Source organism: Lycium barbarum, chromosome 3 (assembly GCF_019175385.1).
Source record: "Lycium barbarum isolate Lr01 chromosome 3, ASM1917538v2, whole genome shotgun sequence".
Classification (NCBI taxonomy): domain Eukaryota; kingdom Viridiplantae; phylum Streptophyta; class Magnoliopsida; order Solanales; family Solanaceae; genus Lycium; species Lycium barbarum.
This window is the reverse complement of record NC_083339.1, coordinates 147083905-147102262: the sequence shown is the minus strand read 5'-3', so window position 1 is coordinate 147102262 and position 18358 is coordinate 147083905. Positions and strand designations below refer to the sequence as shown.

General features: G+C 35.8%; 2 protein-coding genes and 1 pseudogene across 2 annotated transcripts; 1 reads left to right on the top strand and 2 right to left on the bottom strand.

The window, feature by feature from the left end:
* Positions 1-1811: 1811 nt before the first annotated feature.
* On the bottom strand, positions 1812-2423 carry LOC132631534 (uncharacterized). Its single transcript, XM_060347104.1, has one exon. It carries the CDS (start codon positions 2421-2423, stop codon positions 1812-1814), a length of 612 nt encoding a protein of 203 aa, XP_060203087.1.
* A 2833-nt stretch (positions 2424-5256) lies between these two features.
* LOC132633465 (WD-40 repeat-containing protein MSI4-like) lies at positions 5257-18117 on the top strand. Its single transcript, XM_060349901.1, has 15 exons — positions 5257-5630; positions 7677-7740; positions 8325-8411; positions 8509-8571; positions 9944-10009; positions 10165-10239; positions 10321-10396; positions 11151-11346; positions 11761-11842; positions 14206-14279; positions 14487-14598; positions 14716-14790; positions 15226-15305; positions 17203-17305; positions 17688-18117. The coding sequence occupies exons 1-15, from the start codon at positions 5503-5505 to the stop codon at positions 17778-17780; spliced, it is 1374 nt and encodes a 457-aa protein (XP_060205884.1). The 5' UTR covers positions 5257-5502; the 3' UTR covers positions 17781-18117.
* On the bottom strand, positions 15317-16653 carry LOC132633466 (5-amino-6-(5-phospho-D-ribitylamino)uracil phosphatase, chloroplastic-like; annotated as a pseudogene).
* Positions 18118-18358: the final 241 nt, after the last annotated feature.

The following is an 18358-nucleotide window of genomic DNA, read 5'->3' as shown; positions in this document are numbered from 1 at the left end:
CATTTTCAAAAACGTCCCCAGTACTGTTTCTAGACCACTTACTAAGTTCCTTAGCCAAAGTTTTCAGCTTTTGTTGTAATCTCCACATAGGATTGCCATATACTTTTGTATCCCAGACTTTTTTAACTAAAGGAAGAAACTCTTTTTGATCAGTCCAAAAATTAAGAAATTTGAAGTATTTGATTACCTGTTGGTTGTCGGCGGAGCAATTGGCGAGGAGTAGATTGTGATCAGAACCTGTTTTGGATAAATGCTCCACATTGATATTTGGGAAGTTAGCACTCCATTCTTCATTATGTAGCAACCTGTCTAATCTCATATGGATCCTCTCGGTCCCTCCTCTCCCATTACACCATGTATGTATATTACTTACAAAACCAGCATCAGTCATACCACAATCATCCATACAGTTTATAAAATCAAAACATGTATTTAATCTAAAAGGAACACCCATTTCTTTTCCTCGGCTTCCATTATAGAGTTAAAATCCCCTCCGATGGCCCATGGGCCATCGATGATAGAATTCAAATCTCTTAACTTCTACCAAAGATACTTCCTTTTGTTTGCTTTAAATCTGGCGTAGACAGTTGTTATCCAGAAATTATCAGTGCTTCCCTGCAAGTGTACCTGCAAAGTCACCTGTTGTCTGGTTTTGGAAACTACTGAACAAACATAGTTAGAATTCCAGAAAATCCAAATTTTACTATGAGAGTTGGAGATGGCATGATCGAAACCCATCCTTCTCATAAACTTCTCTATTTTGTTACTATTATGAAAAGGTTCTTGTAAAGTTATAAAATCAATTTTATGAAGTCTGACAACCTTAGTGAGTCTGTCCAGAGCACCCTTGGAGGTTATCCCTCTAATCTTCCATATTATGTATTTAATCATAAAGGAATTTCAGGGGAAAAGACAACCTTATCGGATTGTTCCGGTTTTTCTAGGAAATTATTGTTGTTTCCCTTTTTGTTCTTTCTACCTTTCTTGTTTTTGTTACCTCTTGGTGACAAACCTTGTCGTAAGATAGCTTCTTTTTTTCTTGTGTGATCGGGTCCTTGATTTCTTTTGAAGTTGGAGCAAATACTTCGATTAGACTATCGAGGATTTGTGCTTCTTCCTCTTCAGAGACCTCTAGAAAACTATCAGGAACCTTCTCGTCTGAGGATATTCCTGCTATTTGTTCTTCACTGGTGTCGTAACAATATTCCTGATCGGAGTTATTACCTAAATCAGAACCATGTTTTTCAGGAGGAATGTACTCTATGCTACCCAGATCAATCTCTATTCTGCCTCCTTTTAATTGTAAACACTCAGTATCAGCTGTAGCAGGGGACATGTGATCTTTTTGTTTTCCTTTAGAGCTGCTGCATTGGTTATCAACTGTTTTGTTCTCTTCCCGACCTTGATTGACTTCCACATTGTTCTGGCGTTGCTCTTTTGTCGACTTGTCTCCATCTAAGGCTTTATCAGGTTTTTCGGTGTGTTCTTGTTCGTTACCAGCTTTTGGTTTCTGTTTTTCCCACAGCATATTCTTGAGAAATCTGGCAGCGGTAAACCTTTTTTTTCTTCTTTTTTTGTTTCAGTTTTTGGCTTTTGGCTCCTGCTGCTTTGACTTCTCGTTCTTTGTTGTCTTTTTGAGTTTGCTGCAAACCATGGATATGATTCCTTTGCTTGCCAACTCCAGGTGCTTCCAAATTAACAGGTTCCTCTCCAGCCACTGCCTTCTGTTTTTCTCGATTCTTTGTTGCTGTAGTCCATTGCCCCTCGGTCTGAAAATTAGTTTCTTGTTCCCTCTGCTTTGTTCTCTGTTTCTAGTGCCTCGTTTGTTCAGTAGTTTTTATTTGCTTGGCATTTTCATGGTCCTCTTTTGTATCATTGCTACTCTTGTCATTTTTGGTCTGAATAACCATTTTCCCGGTCGCTCTTGTGTGATCTTTTCCATCCTGAATCTTGTTCGTCTTTAAAATCTTCTTATTCCTCTTCCTAGTGACTTCGATAAAGCCATCATCTTCCTGATCAGTTCTGGTTCCAGCCACAGTTGACGTATTTGGTGCATTTTCACCTGTGATGTTGTCTTGTACATCATTGCTCTGCTGAATCTGTTCTGTGTTCAATTTTTGTAAGTGTGTTTCTCCTTTTTCGTCCTGATTCTGCCTGGTCTGAACTTCCGCAGCAACCATCTGATTCCCTTCCTTTTTCTTTCCAACTCTTCTACATTGGATTGTTGAGTGACCCAACATCCTACAATGAGTACAGAATTTGGGGGCATTCTCGTATTCCAGCTTTTGATAGAACCCTTTATGAGGGCAGTTCTCATTTTCAGTACCAATGAAGATAAAGTTGATTTGAGTCTTAGTAAGGTTCACCTCGACTCTCACTTTCGCCATACTTGGCCTGGTTCGATTCTCAGTGGCAACATCCATAATAAGAGGGGTTCCTATCGGGGCAACTATTTGTTTTACATAATTCTAAGTATGTAAATGAAAAGGCAAGCCTGGTAATAGAACCCAAACTGGAACTACCGGAGAATCCTCATCGAGTTTGAACTCCGGTGTCCATTTTTCTAACCACATAATTTGTTCATCAATTTCAATTGAACGTCTATATCAAACTGTCTTAAAATCATCCTCATTGGAAAATTCGACAAAGACAGTACGATAATCATAAACACCAATTGTAACTTTACCTCTAATGGTAATTATCTCTACAAATCTTGCTCGTAGCTTTTCTATTTGAGGTCTGGCTCGAATAAATTTCCCGACCAGAGTGAATTTACATTCTTCGGACATAACCCCATAATATTCCTCGTTGTTGAATAGCACAACCGGTACTCCATTATGAGTGGTGTATTTGGCGGTGACATCCGGGTTCCCTAATCAGATTTCTTTCAAGATAGGAGTTTTAGGGATTTGAATTACCTTTGCATAAGTGGAGTTAGAGAGATTTTGGCCCGTAGGTGTAGTCGTAGTAGGATTATTAGCGGCAATTTCATTGCCACGCGCCGGTTCCGGCATCTCCGACGTCCCGGGGGACGGCGAGTGGGTTGCAGACGCGCAGATGGGGCTTTTTACCGTTGTCGGTGGTAGAGAGAGAAAGTCTCGTTTTTTCAAAACTGTATGTCTAAGTAGCACTTAGTAGCCTTTGATTGACCCCATTTATATGCCTCTTAAAGCTCTCACTAGGGATATGGTTAACAACCACAAGGAGTATGCCTCCAGGCTCTAAGGTGGACTAAATACAATAAAATTTAGCAATCACTATGTACTTTCCGGAATAGACATCATAAGCTCATGGAATCCCAAATTTCCTTTTATTACTTTCACTTGCAGAGGGGGATTAGAACATGCTACTAGTTGCTCATGTCCAAACAACTACGGAATATCCTAAATTCATGTCCAAAACAGTTTCTTAACAAAATCAAAATCTAAAGGTCTGTCCGGCTATACAATTTGGACTTCAAATTCAAATTTTTGATTTGAAATTTATATTTGTTTATGACATTTGAACAAAAATTTAACTTCAATTTAAATATAAGCTGAAGTAGTAAAAACATCCCTAAACTTGGCACAGATTCGTAGTTTAGTCCCTGAACTATTGCCAAACTTAAAAACACCCCTAATATTGGCTAACTGAATTTTAATTCACCCCCGAATTGACATGCCACAGCTAGTGGAATGCACTCGCTGTCCACTTGGCATTTTCTTCCTATGTGTTCTGAAACAATGGATTTTTTTTTTTTAAATCTGGAAAATTTAATTTAAAAAAAAATCTGGAAAACTAGATTTTTAATTAAAATATCTTTAAAAAATTGATTTTAAAAAAAATAAATTGAAAACTTGATATTTTTTTAAAAAGTGTCCTAAAAATCCAGATTTTCATGATTGTTTTAGGACACTTCTTTAAAAAAGAACTAGAAAACAGTGGATTGAATCTGGAGTTTTATACAAATATGGAAAAACTATTTTTTTAAAAAAATGTGGAAAACCCATTTAAAAAAAATCCCGATAAATTATATTATTTTTTAAATCTAGAAAAAAATTATCAGTTTTTCACTTTATTCTTTTAAAAAATTAGTATTCCAGGTTTTTAATTAAAAATTCAATTTTCCAGATTATTTTTTAGAAAAACAGGTTTATTTTGTTTTCCAGATTTTAAAAAAGTCCAAGTTTTTTAATATTTTTTTTTCCATATTTAAAAAAAAGGGTTTTGCACTTTTTTTTTTAAATTCAGTTTTTCAGATTTTTTAACAAAAAATCCAGTCCACATTTATTTTTAAAAAATGGGTTTTCCACATTTTTTAAAAAATTAGTTTTTTCTGTTTTAAAAAAATCTACTTTTTAATGGAGGGGATGATTTAGATGTTGGAATAGGAAAAAAAATTAAAGGTAAAAGTTAAAAAAAATCGATTCTTCTTGCTTTTTTTTTTAAAAAAAGCTGATGTGGAAGCTTCTCACGCACGTGTAGGAGTTTGGGCACACTTGTTGTGCCATGTGTCAATTTGGGGGTGAATTAAAATATAGTTAGCCAAGATTAGGGGTGTTTTTAAGTGTGACAATAGTTCAGGGACTAAACTACGAATTCGTGCCAAGTTTAGGGATGTTTTCACCACTTTAACCTATTTTAATTTCTAATATCAAATTCACCACCTAAAAAGTAGGATTTCAATTCCAAGTTTGTGCTTAAAGAATGTGGGAGAATTATATTAAATAATAGTCAGTTACTACTATTGATTATTTATTGGACCAATGAATATTCATAAAGTATGTGCATTTCAAAGTTTGTAATAACATGTAATCGCAAGCATTCATTATTTATAAAAGAAACACGGAGATGTGCGACTTGCTAATGCAACAACTTAGGATATTCTGATAATTTGTTTATGAACTATAATTTGTTCATTTCGTAAAATTGTATAAAAGTTAAGAAAATTTTAATAATTTTCACAAATTATAGGATTTTCATGTTTTCACAGTTGTTACAAAAAATAAATAAAAAAAATATAACTTTTGAAATTCAAATGATACGTCCGAACAAAATTTCAACTTCAAATCAACATTTGCCCAAATTATGATTTCAAGTTCATACTAAATATGTTAGAATTTCAAATTAATGTCCAAACAAAATTTTAACTTTAAATCAACCTCTACCCAAATTAATTAAGATTTCAAAATCATGCTAAATATGTCAGAATTTCAAATTCATATCCAGACACAATTTGAACTTCAAATAAACCTCTACCCATATGATATCATGATTTCAAATTCATCCTAAAATATGTCATAATTTCAAAATCATATCCAAAAGCCTACTAGAGCCGAGGATGAATAGGAAAACCTAGGTACAATTTTCTTTTTGTTCTTCCTAAATGAAGCTACAAAATTTAAGTGGAATCTAAGACACTGTTCCGCGTGTTGTCGTTTCTCATTCTACTAAATAAACTAATAAATATATATAGCAGTACTAAACAAGAGCAGAGGCGGGAAAAAGGTGAGTAGAGAGGAGATGAAGGAGAAAGGCGTTGGAGAAGAGGCGTCAGTGGACGAGCGGTACACGCAATGGAAGTCACTTGTTCCTGTTCTTTACGACTGGCTTGCTAACCACAACCTCGTTTGGCCTTCCCTCTCTTGTCGGTCAGTATATCACTCTCTAGGGTTTTATTTAACTGTTTTTGTTCCCTATTCTTCCCTGCATTTAGCGTTTTCAGCTGCACATTTGTTTATACTCTTGCTCTGTGAGGAGAATAGACAGGGGATACACTGTCCTTCCCTCTCTTGTCTATATTTTTATTGTTCGGTGCATTTAGGTTTTTGAACTTCTCATTGTTAGTTAGCGCAGTTGTTTATACTCTTGCTCTGTAGTGAAATTATCGTGTTCTTTTTTCTGATGAAGTAATTGGTTTCATTAAGGCCATCTATACAAATATGTTCCTCCATTCGTTTCAATTTGTTTGTCTTACTTCGCTTTTTAGTACGTTTAAAAAGAATGTCTCTTTCCTAGTTTGGCAACTCTTTAGTTCTAACTTTCCACATGGCATGTTTAAACACACAAGACTAAAGGGCATTTTTGTAGATTCTACATATCTTTAGTTTAAGAACACAAGATTCAAAAGTCTACTTTACTTTCTTAAACTCCGTGCCAAGTCAAAACCAGACAAACAAATTGAAACGGAGGGAGTACCATGGAGTACCAAGTATAGAAGCAAAAAGCAAAATACTACCTGTTAGCTCATTTTACAAAAGGATATCTTAAGACTCAGGAGCTATCAAAGTTCAAAAACTTGTGAGGAGAATCTACATTGGCCGAAATATATAGAAACAAGAGGCATTTAGCTTTAAGAAAGTGGTTTTGAGTTGATAGTACATCAAAATGTCTTCTAATCCTTTCATTCCACATGCTCCATAAAATACCAGTAGGTATTGACTTCCAGATTTTCTTGATGGTACTGTCAACTTTCCAGCTGCTCCAACTCTGTTGCAACTGAACAGTGCAGAGATAAGTGACTATTGGTTTCTGCATCCTTATGGCACATATATGTTAACTATCTGAAAGTTTGTTTCAGTAAGGTTGTCCAGGGTTAGGCATGCCTCATAGAGTGCACTCCAGCTGAAGCAGATGATTGTAGCTAGGTCTTCCAGAATAATTTCCAGGGCCAGTGATAAGTGATTTTAATGTGAGCTCTTGATAGCTTGTATCTTGCCCAGACTGAATACATCCCGCACTGCCCCATTGAACTTCTCTGCTGCCAGTTCAGTCAGTGAGAAGCCATTTAGTGAACTAGCAGCCTGACCAAGTCGTCAAACTCCCAATCCTGTCCAAGTCATCAGGCATAATCTTTTTTTTTTCTTTTTTTTTCCTTGAATATCTTGAGTGGCTGTATGACAATTTTACTTGGGAATATTAAGCTGTGAAAAAATTCTTTAAAGAGATTGACTAGCGAAAGGTTGAAGTTTAATTCGGTGGGGTTGTTTTCTCAACTTATATCGGTTTCTTTTTTCTTCTTGAATTGCACCTTCTCTTTCCACCATTATTGTTTTCAGAAGTAGTTTTTGAGCGATGTACATGCATGATTATTTGTATGTTGTTACGATCTGGAGTTTCTGCTTTGCCCCCTCTTTCCATTTACGGGTGTTTTAGGTGTGTGTGAGTGCATGGAGGGAAGTAGTGCTTCGTGAAGCTACTTCTTGAGAAACTCGAGTTTAAAGATGTCCGGTCAACCTAGACATCCATGTGAAAATCATAATTAAGGGTCTACAAATTATACACTTGGATTTTACTAACTTATCCACGTAGTCTTCTCTACATCTGTTTTGTGCGAGGACAGCAGCGTATGTGCGTAGACACCAGTGAGTATTTTCACATTGTTTGTTAAGTGACATATCAAATTAATCAAACTCAGCCAACAATTATGTTACTAAGTTTGACAGTGGAGGGTACTCGCAGAATATTGGTTCATCTATTGTTGGGGGATGCAGGTTGTCTGGCGTATTTGATTGCAGATTCTTTGGCCATTGGTTTATAGTTTTATATTTTTCTCTTTATTTATGTGTCCGGTTTGGTCTCTTTAGAGATTCAACTGTTTTATTGACGCGGCAGCCCCTTCATGTTGATGATATTGCTTCTTTGCTTGTTTATCTATGGATACTAATCAATGAAAATTACTGATTTCTCTCTTTCAGATGGGGGCCCCAGTTTGAGCAAGCAACTTACAAAAACCGCCAGCGCCTCTACCTTTCCGAGCAGGCAAGATGATCATTTCATGTGTTTTAATTTTAGAATTGCTTTCAGTTTGTATCCACTATGCACCGATAGGCTTCTTTCTTTGGGTATGGGATTGAAGTGCATAATGATCTTTCAGTGGCAAAAGTTTGCTAGTGTGTCAAAATATGTTTCACTACCATGAGGGAAATTTTTCCATGTTGATGGTAGTTCATAGAACATTGGAGAGAAGGACTGATTAGTCTTATTCACGCCAAAAATTTGAAGAAAACTCAGCAAATTTGAACAAGAACTTGGAAGTCAAGACGTAGTCATGCCTGAAAAAATGTGAATCAAACAGGGCAGTTTCTATTTGACATTTATATGTTACGTTTTTATGATGGTAAACATGTTAGATTAGCGTTGATAAATGTTCTTTTAAGGTTGCTAGTAAAGAGCTTGGAAGTATCAAGAATATTTGTTTGTTCAGTTTTTGTAAATTCCTTAGTGATTGGTAGTTATTGTTATCATCCTTTCAGTTCAGTCATCTCATTATTCTCTTACTTCACTGCTAAATCAACTTTCTCAGAATTCTTTTTTTTTTTTAATCTTTTTTCCCCACCCTACAGACTGACGGCAGCGTTCCAAATACGCTCGTCATAGCTAATTGTGAAGTTGTAAAACCTAGGGTTGCAGCAGCACAACACATATCTCAGGTGTTCTCTATGTGCATAGCTGCAAGCTTTTTCCTATGTCTTCCTGTTGTTCTTTCCACTTTTTCACTTTTTATGATATTGGTTCCCTATTTTTCAGTTCAACGAGGAAGCACGTTCGCCTTTTGTAAAGAAGTTCAAAACTATTATTCATCCAGGCGAGGTACATCTTTCTTTGCCATATCTTACTATAGGATCCAAACATGACTTTTTCTCTTTTTGGTTTCTTTCATAATTGGAGCATCTTGTTGAGATTTTGTGTTACTTTAGAATACAGGCGATGCATTAGTGTTCAGTTAGTAGAATTTCCTGAATGGTTATTTTCAACCGGTAGCTTGTCTCATCACTAATGCACCTGGAGCGTTTAATGCATTTTGTTTTGTCATCTAAAATCACAGTTTAACCCTCTATAACAGCCTAGTTTGTCCGGAACATTTTTGCCTGTTATAGTGATTGGCTGTTATACACCTATAACATCATTACATTTAGATCTTATTTGGTTGTTATAGACAAAATACTCAAAACTCATACCTTTCAACAATTGTATCTTATAAAACATTAGAAAAATCATTTAAATCTAAAATTTCAGAAGATATTCAAGTTCACAAGAGGGAATTACAAAATTAATTGTCTCCAATAAAAATAGAATATAATTTATAGATTATCTTTTGTTATTATTAAATAATAAATATAATATATAAATATGGGAGTAAGGATGCTATAGAGAGGTAGTTTTTCAAAGGGTGTACTGTTATAATGATGGATGTTACTGTTATACGTAATAAGCTGTTATAGAGGTAAAATATAACATAAAATTTCAGATCCAAAGAGAACCTACGTGTTATAGTGAAGCGTTGTAATATAGGGTGGTTGTTATAGGGAGGTTTGACTTTACCAGAATATTTGAATTGATCTTTAGGTGCTTATATTGAATTTTCACATGGTTTCATGCTTAAATTCCTGCTCTAGGCTCTGCATAATGGCTTTATTTGGTTAATGTTGTGGAACTGTGAATTACTCACTCTTGCATAGTTATCTTTGGAGGAAAAATAGATGAAACATATTGTATAAAGCCAAATAAAATAGCAACATATTTTATAAAGCCAAACCAGGTGTCATTTCCCAATAGGGATTTGGACTTGGAAGAGATTCAATAGGGAGTATTGGGCTTATAAGGCCCAATTTCTGGTTACATTAATTAAACTTCTACCAGTACCTTTTTTCCATCATTTAGTGGGAAAATAATTTTCCATATAGATTGTTTCCAATGTACTTGCAGCTGTTTCATTCTTCATCATTCTTTCGGTGTCAGTGGAACTTTCTCCTGTGAAGATGAATTGATTCATTCAATCTGGCTGAATCCTTCCAATTATACTAATTGTTCTCCTTCCTTATTCTCACTATACGAATTGGAAGTGCTGGACCTGTGTTGCTCAAGAACATCAATTACAGAAGCACTCATAACATGGAATATGTACTTGAAAGACTATAATCTGCTGTAACAGATCTACTGTCATTCTACAATATGATTTCAGGTGAATCGAATTAGGGAACTGCCTCAGGATAGCAAGATAGTGGCCACACACACTGACAGTCCTGATGTAAGCGTCTGCTTCTAAATATTCCATTTTCCTTTAGTAGCCCTATCATACACATTTGTTTCCTCCCTGGTGGCTGCTGTTTCTTTTTGGCGTCCGTATCAGTATTTAGTTCCCATTGAAATCTTTAAGGTGACCTTGGAAAATTTTGGAATCAGGTTCTTATTTGGAATGTTGAGTCTCAGCCTAATCGTCAGGTTGCCTTGGGAGCAAATAATTCTCGACCAGACTTGGTGGGTTTCTAAACAACAGGTTCAGTTTGCCAACTTTTGTATTCTTGTAAGTAGTAACTGATAGTCTATATTTACTTGCAGATATTGACTGGACATCAAGACAATGCTGAATTTGCGCTCGCAATGTGCCCGTCTGAGCCTTTTGTGCTCTCTGGAGGTTGACCAACCAGTCATTGAATGTTCTCTTCTTTCAAGGATTTTGTGATTACTTTAATTCCAATTAGCAGCTCATGGTTAACTGTACGTTTATTAATGGATGATGTATCACTTCATAACTGGTAACCAGTTGATCACACTTACCACGGAATCTTCAGAAAATTTCTAGTTCTTTTTAGCTTTTCCCCCTTAGTGACATGTTCTGATCGTTGGCGGCGGGTGGTGTTATATGTTTTTGCAGCTTATTCCTTGGATAACTATTTTCAGCTAACTGGGTTAACCATATTATTCATTACAAAACAATTCCTTCTTTTTGGCGCCTGACTGGATTTAGTGTTGTATTCCTTCTGCTAGGTAAAATGAGACCAGTTATAATGAACACTTTCAACCCCATAATGGTTTCAAAAGTAACAATATATGGCACAACCTAGCTGGCACAAAATCTAATCAGGGTAGTTGTTGATAAGTTAGTTTGACGAAGAACATCACACTATGGTTTAAAGTCGAATTATTAAATGAAATTCTGTAGTTTCTGAAGATTTTAGGAGTTATATGGTATATATTTCCTTCTAGAAGTGTGTCGCATGAACTGTGTGTTGGAGGGTAACTTTTGGAACACATCAGAGTCCAGCCTCTTACTATCGCTATGCCTGCAGTCAATTATTATTACCTGCTTTAGTTCTTACCTCAGATATGTTAACTTTTCCGAGCTTCTGTACAATAAAGTTAATGCAATCATGGATTAATTCTTGCAGGGAAGGACAAATCGGTTGTTCTGTGGAGCATTCATGATCACATGTCTACTTTGGCAGCAGATCAGGGAGATACAAAGTCTCCTGGATCTGGAGGAAGTAATCCGAAACCTTCTGCAGAAGGCCCTACTGTTCAAGCTCGAGGTACTTTCCAAGGACACGATGATACTGTAGAAGATGTTCAGTTTTGCCCTTCCAGGTAGCTTTCACATCTCCCCCATTGTATAAGATGTTGAGTTTAGTCCTTCAATTGTTTTTAGGAGTTGTGATACTTGATGCTGTTTGGGGTTAACACTGTCAAAACCTTCGTGTAACGTGAGCTTGATTGAAGATGATTGAAGATGAGCTAATGCTTGTATGAGCTGTCCTGTTGCATGTCAAACTTCTTATTTTCTGAATTATATCTTAGAAATGTCAATGTGAAGCCACTCTATTCCTTTTGCCCTCTTTTTTTGCCTGGATGAAGTAGCTTTCTGATCACTTTTCAAATAAAAGATAAAGAGAAAAAAAATGAAGTAGACAGAAGAAAGAAGGAAAAGTAATTTGTTCATCACTAATCCTGGCGTAACATGTCCTTACTGGATTACTTTTTTTTTTTTTTTTTTGGATAAAGTGCACAGGAGTTTTGCAGTGTTGGAGATGATTCTTGCCTAATACTGTGGGATGCAAGAACTGGTTCTTCTCCTGCTGTCAAGGTTGTATATATTTCTTTTAATCAAGCACTTGATAACTTATCTTGTTTTCTACCTTTTCTCTTTGTGTATAAGTGGAGGACTTATCTTGATTTGCGCTTATATAAAAAAGACCTCTCCTTATTTATAGTGAAATCTGGCCTCTGTGTGTGTGTGGAGGTCCGGAGGGGCTTTTCTGTCATATTGCCTGTTCTTCATATTGTAGTTTGTATATCAGGTACATAAGTAGTAAATGTTTTAGTTTGCAACACATACACTTATTGAAATATTAGAGGTGGGGAGAGAATGAGGAAATTTGACCTCCGATGTATTTTCTTCAACTGGAAAATCAGCAATCCTATCTGCTTGCTATGACGAAATGCTTTTGTAATTTCTTGTCTTTGAAGTTATAGTTTGTTTGCTTCTGGTCATTTTTCCTTTGATATTTTTGTGGCACATTTATGAGAAAAAACTTGTTTTCTGAACCATCTTCTTGAGTTTATTAAGCTTGAGTAGGGTATACTTGGAGATATATGGTAGTGAATAAAAGCAGGATTTAGGAAAAATGGTGATGGATAATTGTTAATTATGAGGGGTGGTGATAATTCTCAGATACACTTTTTGTGTATTGCTCTTCCAGAAGAAAACCATATACTGCCAAAGCAAGGCACTTGTTGCCTTCTGATATTGGCTTTTCTTACAAAAGAAAAAAAAAAGACACTTGTTGCCTTCTGGATTCTACTCCATCCATCCCAATGTAATAGTTAGTTTGACTTCGCACACTTGTCAAGAGAAGAGTTGAAAGTACGAGTTTAGTATTTGATAGGAGAACATGTTGGCCTATACATTAGAGTTTGGTCTTTTTGGAGAGTATTGAATAGAGAAAATGTCATATTGCAAACAATGCAAAGACTATAATTGGACCCGCCTAACTTTTTTGGTATAGAAAAGGTATTAAATCTTAAGGAGAGAGAATACCAATTCGGGAAGATTAAAATGGCCCCCTAGCTTTTTGGTATAAAAATGTAGGGCTGTTCATGGGTCGGTTTGGGTTGGTTTTAGGTTAAAACCAAAACCAAACCAATCTAATCGGTTTTTAAAATTATTAAAACCAAACCAAACCAAATATAATATATATCCATCGGTTTGGTTGTAGTCGGTTTGGTTCGGTTTGGGTTGGTTTTTCGGTTTTTAAGAAAATTAACGGTATTTCTCTCTTTCATGTTTTTTTCCTACAATTAAGAGAGAATTTTCTATCATTTTTCAATTTATAATCCGTTATTACCCTTTTATTATGGTAGCTATAGTTTCTTGCATTATGGAGAAAATATTTTAATTAAGTGAATAAAGTTTATAAGAAATGCAAAAAATAAATCTAGCTAGGTAAATCTCATATAATTGTTTCTTTGAATAAATGAGTTTGAATTCATGGATTTCTTTTTTTAAAATCTTTTTTTTGTGCGGATTGTCCTTCATTTGGGGTGGTCTTTAATTTTTGCCCTTCAAATTGGTGGTCTTTAAGTTTTACCCCTCGCCTAACACCCCGAGGTTGTGGGTTCGAACCTCAGCTCAGTAAAAAAAAATAAAAAAAATCGCAAGGTAGACTTTGCAGAATTTTGCAAATCTGGCCAGCAAAATTCTGCCTGAAGGGCAAAATTTAAAGACCACCATTTTGAGGGGTAAAAATTAAAGACCACCATTTTGAGGGGTAAAAATTAAAGACCACCCCAGCGAAGGGCAATCCTGCAAATTGCCCTTTTAAAATCGACTTACAGTCTAAAGTTCATTAGCCTATTAGATATAAATAAAATTTTGCTTAAAAAGTATATAAATTAAAAGTATTTATAAAAACTAATATATTGTATATATATAATTATAAAAATAATGTATAAAATTTGTCGGTTCGGTTTTTTATTCGGCTTGCTTTTACTAAAACCAAAACCAAACCAAATATTATTGGTTTTTAAAATTCAAAACCTAACCCAAGTAAATATCGGTTTGGTTTTGGTTTTCGGTTTGGATCGGTTTTTAACGAAACCGCGAACACCCCTATAAAAATGTATGAAAACTTTAGCTATTATGAAGACAGCCCACTCTGGGGCTATCTTTCTGTGACTGAAGGATTGTTAACTTTTGTAATAGATAAATGAAGTCTTAGCCGGAAAAAAACTCTCCAAAGTAGATGCATAGCATGTAGTTCTTGACTCTGTCACTTGTCATCCCTCTTTTCATTAATTATGTATCTATTTGTCATGCATTCCTTGAAATATCTCCTTTCTTTTTCTCACCCTTTCTATTTCTACAATCACTACTATATTATTTGCTGTTTCTTTTGGTCATAGTCATGTCTCTGATTGGACTTTGCGATCTGATAATTTTCCCTGCAGGTAGAAAAGGCTCATAAAGCTGATCTTCATTGTGTTGATTGGAATCCTCACGATGTAAATTATATTTTGACTGGGTAATTTATTGTAACTGTTCATCCTGTTGAACTCAATAAAGATGTTTAAGTAGGTTGATCCTTGGACAGTGCATTAAGCTTTCTGTAATATTCATGTGGTGTTTATCCTTAGTCTTTTTCCCTTTCTGTGAATGCCTGGTTCCATGATTCCATGGATGCTTTTCAATTTTTGTGGAAGCCTTATGATTATGGCTATGCCTCCTTCAGGTCGGCAGACAACACTGTTCGCATGTTTGATCGACGAAACCTTACTTCTGGGGGAGTGGGATCGCCTGTACATATCTTTGAGGGCCATAGTGCTGCTGTGCTTTGTGTGCAGGTCTGGGAGTTACTGACATGTTTACTTGTTTTTGCTGTCTACCCTTCTTTATGCTGATAAGGGTAACCTATTTGCATGAGACCTGCACCGGTGTTTGATAAAAATTGTCTGTTCCAGTGGTCCCCAGATAAATCATCAGTATTTGGAAGTTCGGCAGAAGATGGTATCCTAAACATCTGGGATCATGAAAAGGTTAGAGATCCTTATCTTGTTATTTCTTTCTTGTTTTTCCTTTCCTCATGGACCATATGCTGAGGAAGTTCTTCTAATTGACGATGAAAATTAAGTTGTTGACTCTTTAAAAGATCACTTTCATGACTTGCTGAAAGTAATATATTTATATTATCCTATGATTTAGATAATAGAGTAACCAGATTTTTTATTCATAAAACCAAGAGGCTCTAAGTTGATTGCTATTTTGTGGTACTATTGTTGTTCCAAGTAAGGCATCATTATTTGTTAGGCTTCACGATATTAGTAAGCCCTTTCTTTGATCTATCTATTGACTGACATTGTTAACAAGGTTATAGCTTATCATTTGCTTCACTCAGGTGGTGACATTGTTATGCTGTAATTTTTTCGTTCTTATTTAACAGTTAGTAGGTTCAATGAATTATTTTCTCCCAGGTTGGTAAGATGGCGGACTCTGCTGGTAGAAAAGCTCCAAAATCTCCTCCTGGCTTATTCTTTCGTCACGCTGGACATAGGTATAATTGCAGTTTGATTATTTTATACTAAATTTTGTTTGCATGGTTCTAGTTCTCCTTTTCTTCTGGCTTTTATGCGTTAGCGGAGATGCTTCTGACTGATTTATTATTAAAGCCCCCACCCTGTGCCTCCAAAGATAACCAAAAAGAGAAATGGGTCCAGAATAAAGAAAATAAAAGAGTAACATCCACGCCAATGATTTTTTCTGTTGTTGTATCTGTCATCAGATCGTTTCATTGGTGTCAAATTTTTATGGCTGTATATGTAGTATAGAACTATAGATGATGTGCTGCATAAACAAGCATCTCCAGATCAGGATTTCCACCATTAACATCCTCTGTAGCTACTATGACACAAAATCTCTTCCATGCCAATAGTATCAATGGCATCCTCGACGTATTTTCTCGGTGTAGACATTAAAGCCATTGGCACTGTATAGAGCATCAGGGTATTGACAAACTCCTGCGATCCAAGTTGGAAGCTATAAGTCCCTCCGCAAGGCTCGATAAATCTCCCCCTTCCAAGAAATTATTCTGTTCACTTGAAAGGATCTCTTGACCAGAAGTTCGTAACTTGCTCATTCTTCATTCGTTCAATTCTTTTCAAAATAAAAGCTGGAGCAGTTGATTTTCCTCCTCCTTGGGACAGAGCTAACACCTTCTCACGATCGCGATTTGTCTTCAATCAACGCACCTTCCTATTCAAATATAACTGCTAACCATTGACCACCAATCCTTGCTTGTCTAGGGAATGGATTATGAGGAGCTTTCCACATCAGTCTCAATAGATAATTGGAAATCCTGAGGTAGTCTTGCCTCGTATCTATATGAATATGCCTCTTTGGTCAATTCCACAGCCTGGCCACTAATTAATGAAATCCTTACACAATCAGCTCTTAATCACAACCAGAAACAAGCTTTTAGCCGAGAAAATCAGCATAGGGCAACTGACATACATCATTGATCATTTTGCTCCCGTTTATTCAACATATATTTGCTATAATAGCCTCCCAATACCAGCATACACCATAAAAAAGTGATGTTCCTACCAATTGATTCAATTAATCCGACAAATCCAACAAATCCAGTTGAACTTTTGAAGTTTCCCTAAATCACTACAGAAGTAAAGAGACAAAGGGAACAAAGAGGCAACACATTTTTCAACTGTGGAATATGGATCTGTAGCATTAGAATTGGCTGGCAATTAGGCTGACTGGTTAACAAATGTCTTGACAGTTATTCTATTAGGAATAAAACCAACACCTTCTGCAGCTATACATTGTGATTACCAAACTTCAAATAGCCGTTGTAAAAAAATAAAGCCTTCAGTGGTATAATTAGACACATTTGATGCATAATGGGATAAATCAGCTGTTTAGATATAGAATCATTTCCGTAATTTATGTATAGTACGTAAATATGGCCGCTTTGGTTGAACATTTGCGAAGGTCTAAAACATCGAGGGGTGAAACTTTTGTCTGTCTGAGTCTATGAGATATCAATAATGATAGTTACCTGCCTATGCGAATGGCGACTCATGACTTAGGTTCATATGGCTAAATAATTGGCCATTAGTTGATATGTTGTGCACTATTAAGTTATATTCCTTTTGTTGAGGGGTGCGAAACCTTTGTCGGTTTGAGATATCAATAATGATGGTTGCCAAAATTATGTGATTGGCGATCCCATGACTTACGTTCATATGGGTAATAACTAATAACAAGTCATTAGTTGATCTTTTCCGCACCACTAAATCATATTCTTCATGTGGTGTGTATAGTGTCTGCTTATTAAAAAAGGAAAAGCACGTATATTTATGCCTTGGAAGTTAAGCAGAGAGCATCTAGATCTCACTTGTCCCATGTATCGAGTACTGAATTTGTGTGGATGAAAATAGGGATAAGGTGGTTGACTTCCACTGGAATGCAGCAGATCCATGGACTATTGTTAGTGTCTCAGATGACGGTAGTGAAAATACTGGCGGAGGCGGTACATTACAGGTAACATCCAAATTCTTATATTATGCTGGTTTCTTTCTTTATTCACCATACTAAATCCACCTACAGATACATTAAAAAATGCTCTGTATCTGATTAAACTAAAATTTTAATTACACTGTTCCCAGTTCACCTAGAATTCTATGTTGTGTTTGCTAAACTATAAGCCTGATAAAGTTGGGATGACGCTGAAAAATGTGTTACTACGATTTTTGATCTTTTCTTCACCTAAAGGCCCTTCATGAGTTCACAGTTACTACTGAAAGGCCTTGATTTTACCCCATTGTTGATTTTTCCTACTATGTAAAGCCCAAACATAATATGTGCTAGTGCATTAACATCTTTAGTTGACATTTCTTAAACCTCATGGTCCAATCTTTTGCAGATATGGCGAATGATTGATCTCATTTACAGACCAGATGATGAGGTACTAAATGAACTGGAGAAGTTCAAGTCTCACCTGCTTACTTGTTCTTAATGTCTCCACATAGGTGACGGCACTGATGTTCAAGCCATGTTATGAATTTGCTGACTCGATCAAATGGCTGGCTTTTGATGTTTATGTATTGAATCCCAAATTTAATCTTTTCATAGACTTTAAAGCTTCTAGGGTGTAACATATTAAGGGACTTTTAGGGGTTTATTTGGTGCTTGCTTGAAAGAGAATGCCATGTATCTATCTTTCCACTGTTTCAATCCAAAAAGTTAAGGCCTAAGAGGTAGAAGTGTGGGATTTCAATGGCTAAAAAAACATTGGAAACTAGTTACCTTATCTCAGAGAAACAGAGTTGAAGCTGTTAGCGTTTTCGACCTAATTCTTATCTCTTCAATCCTTTTACTAGATTTTCCGAAAAGAGCATATATCTTGGTAAAACCTCGTAAAATTATGTGGTATTGTCGATATTAGATTTGATGTTGCATACATCTTAAGCTTTTTAATTGCATAAACTCTTGTAACGATTACTGACTTTTTTTTTTCTCAACAAAAGGGCATTTGACTGCATTCAGTTGCCCAAAATTAAGATATGACAAATATGCCAAAGATCTGCATAGGAA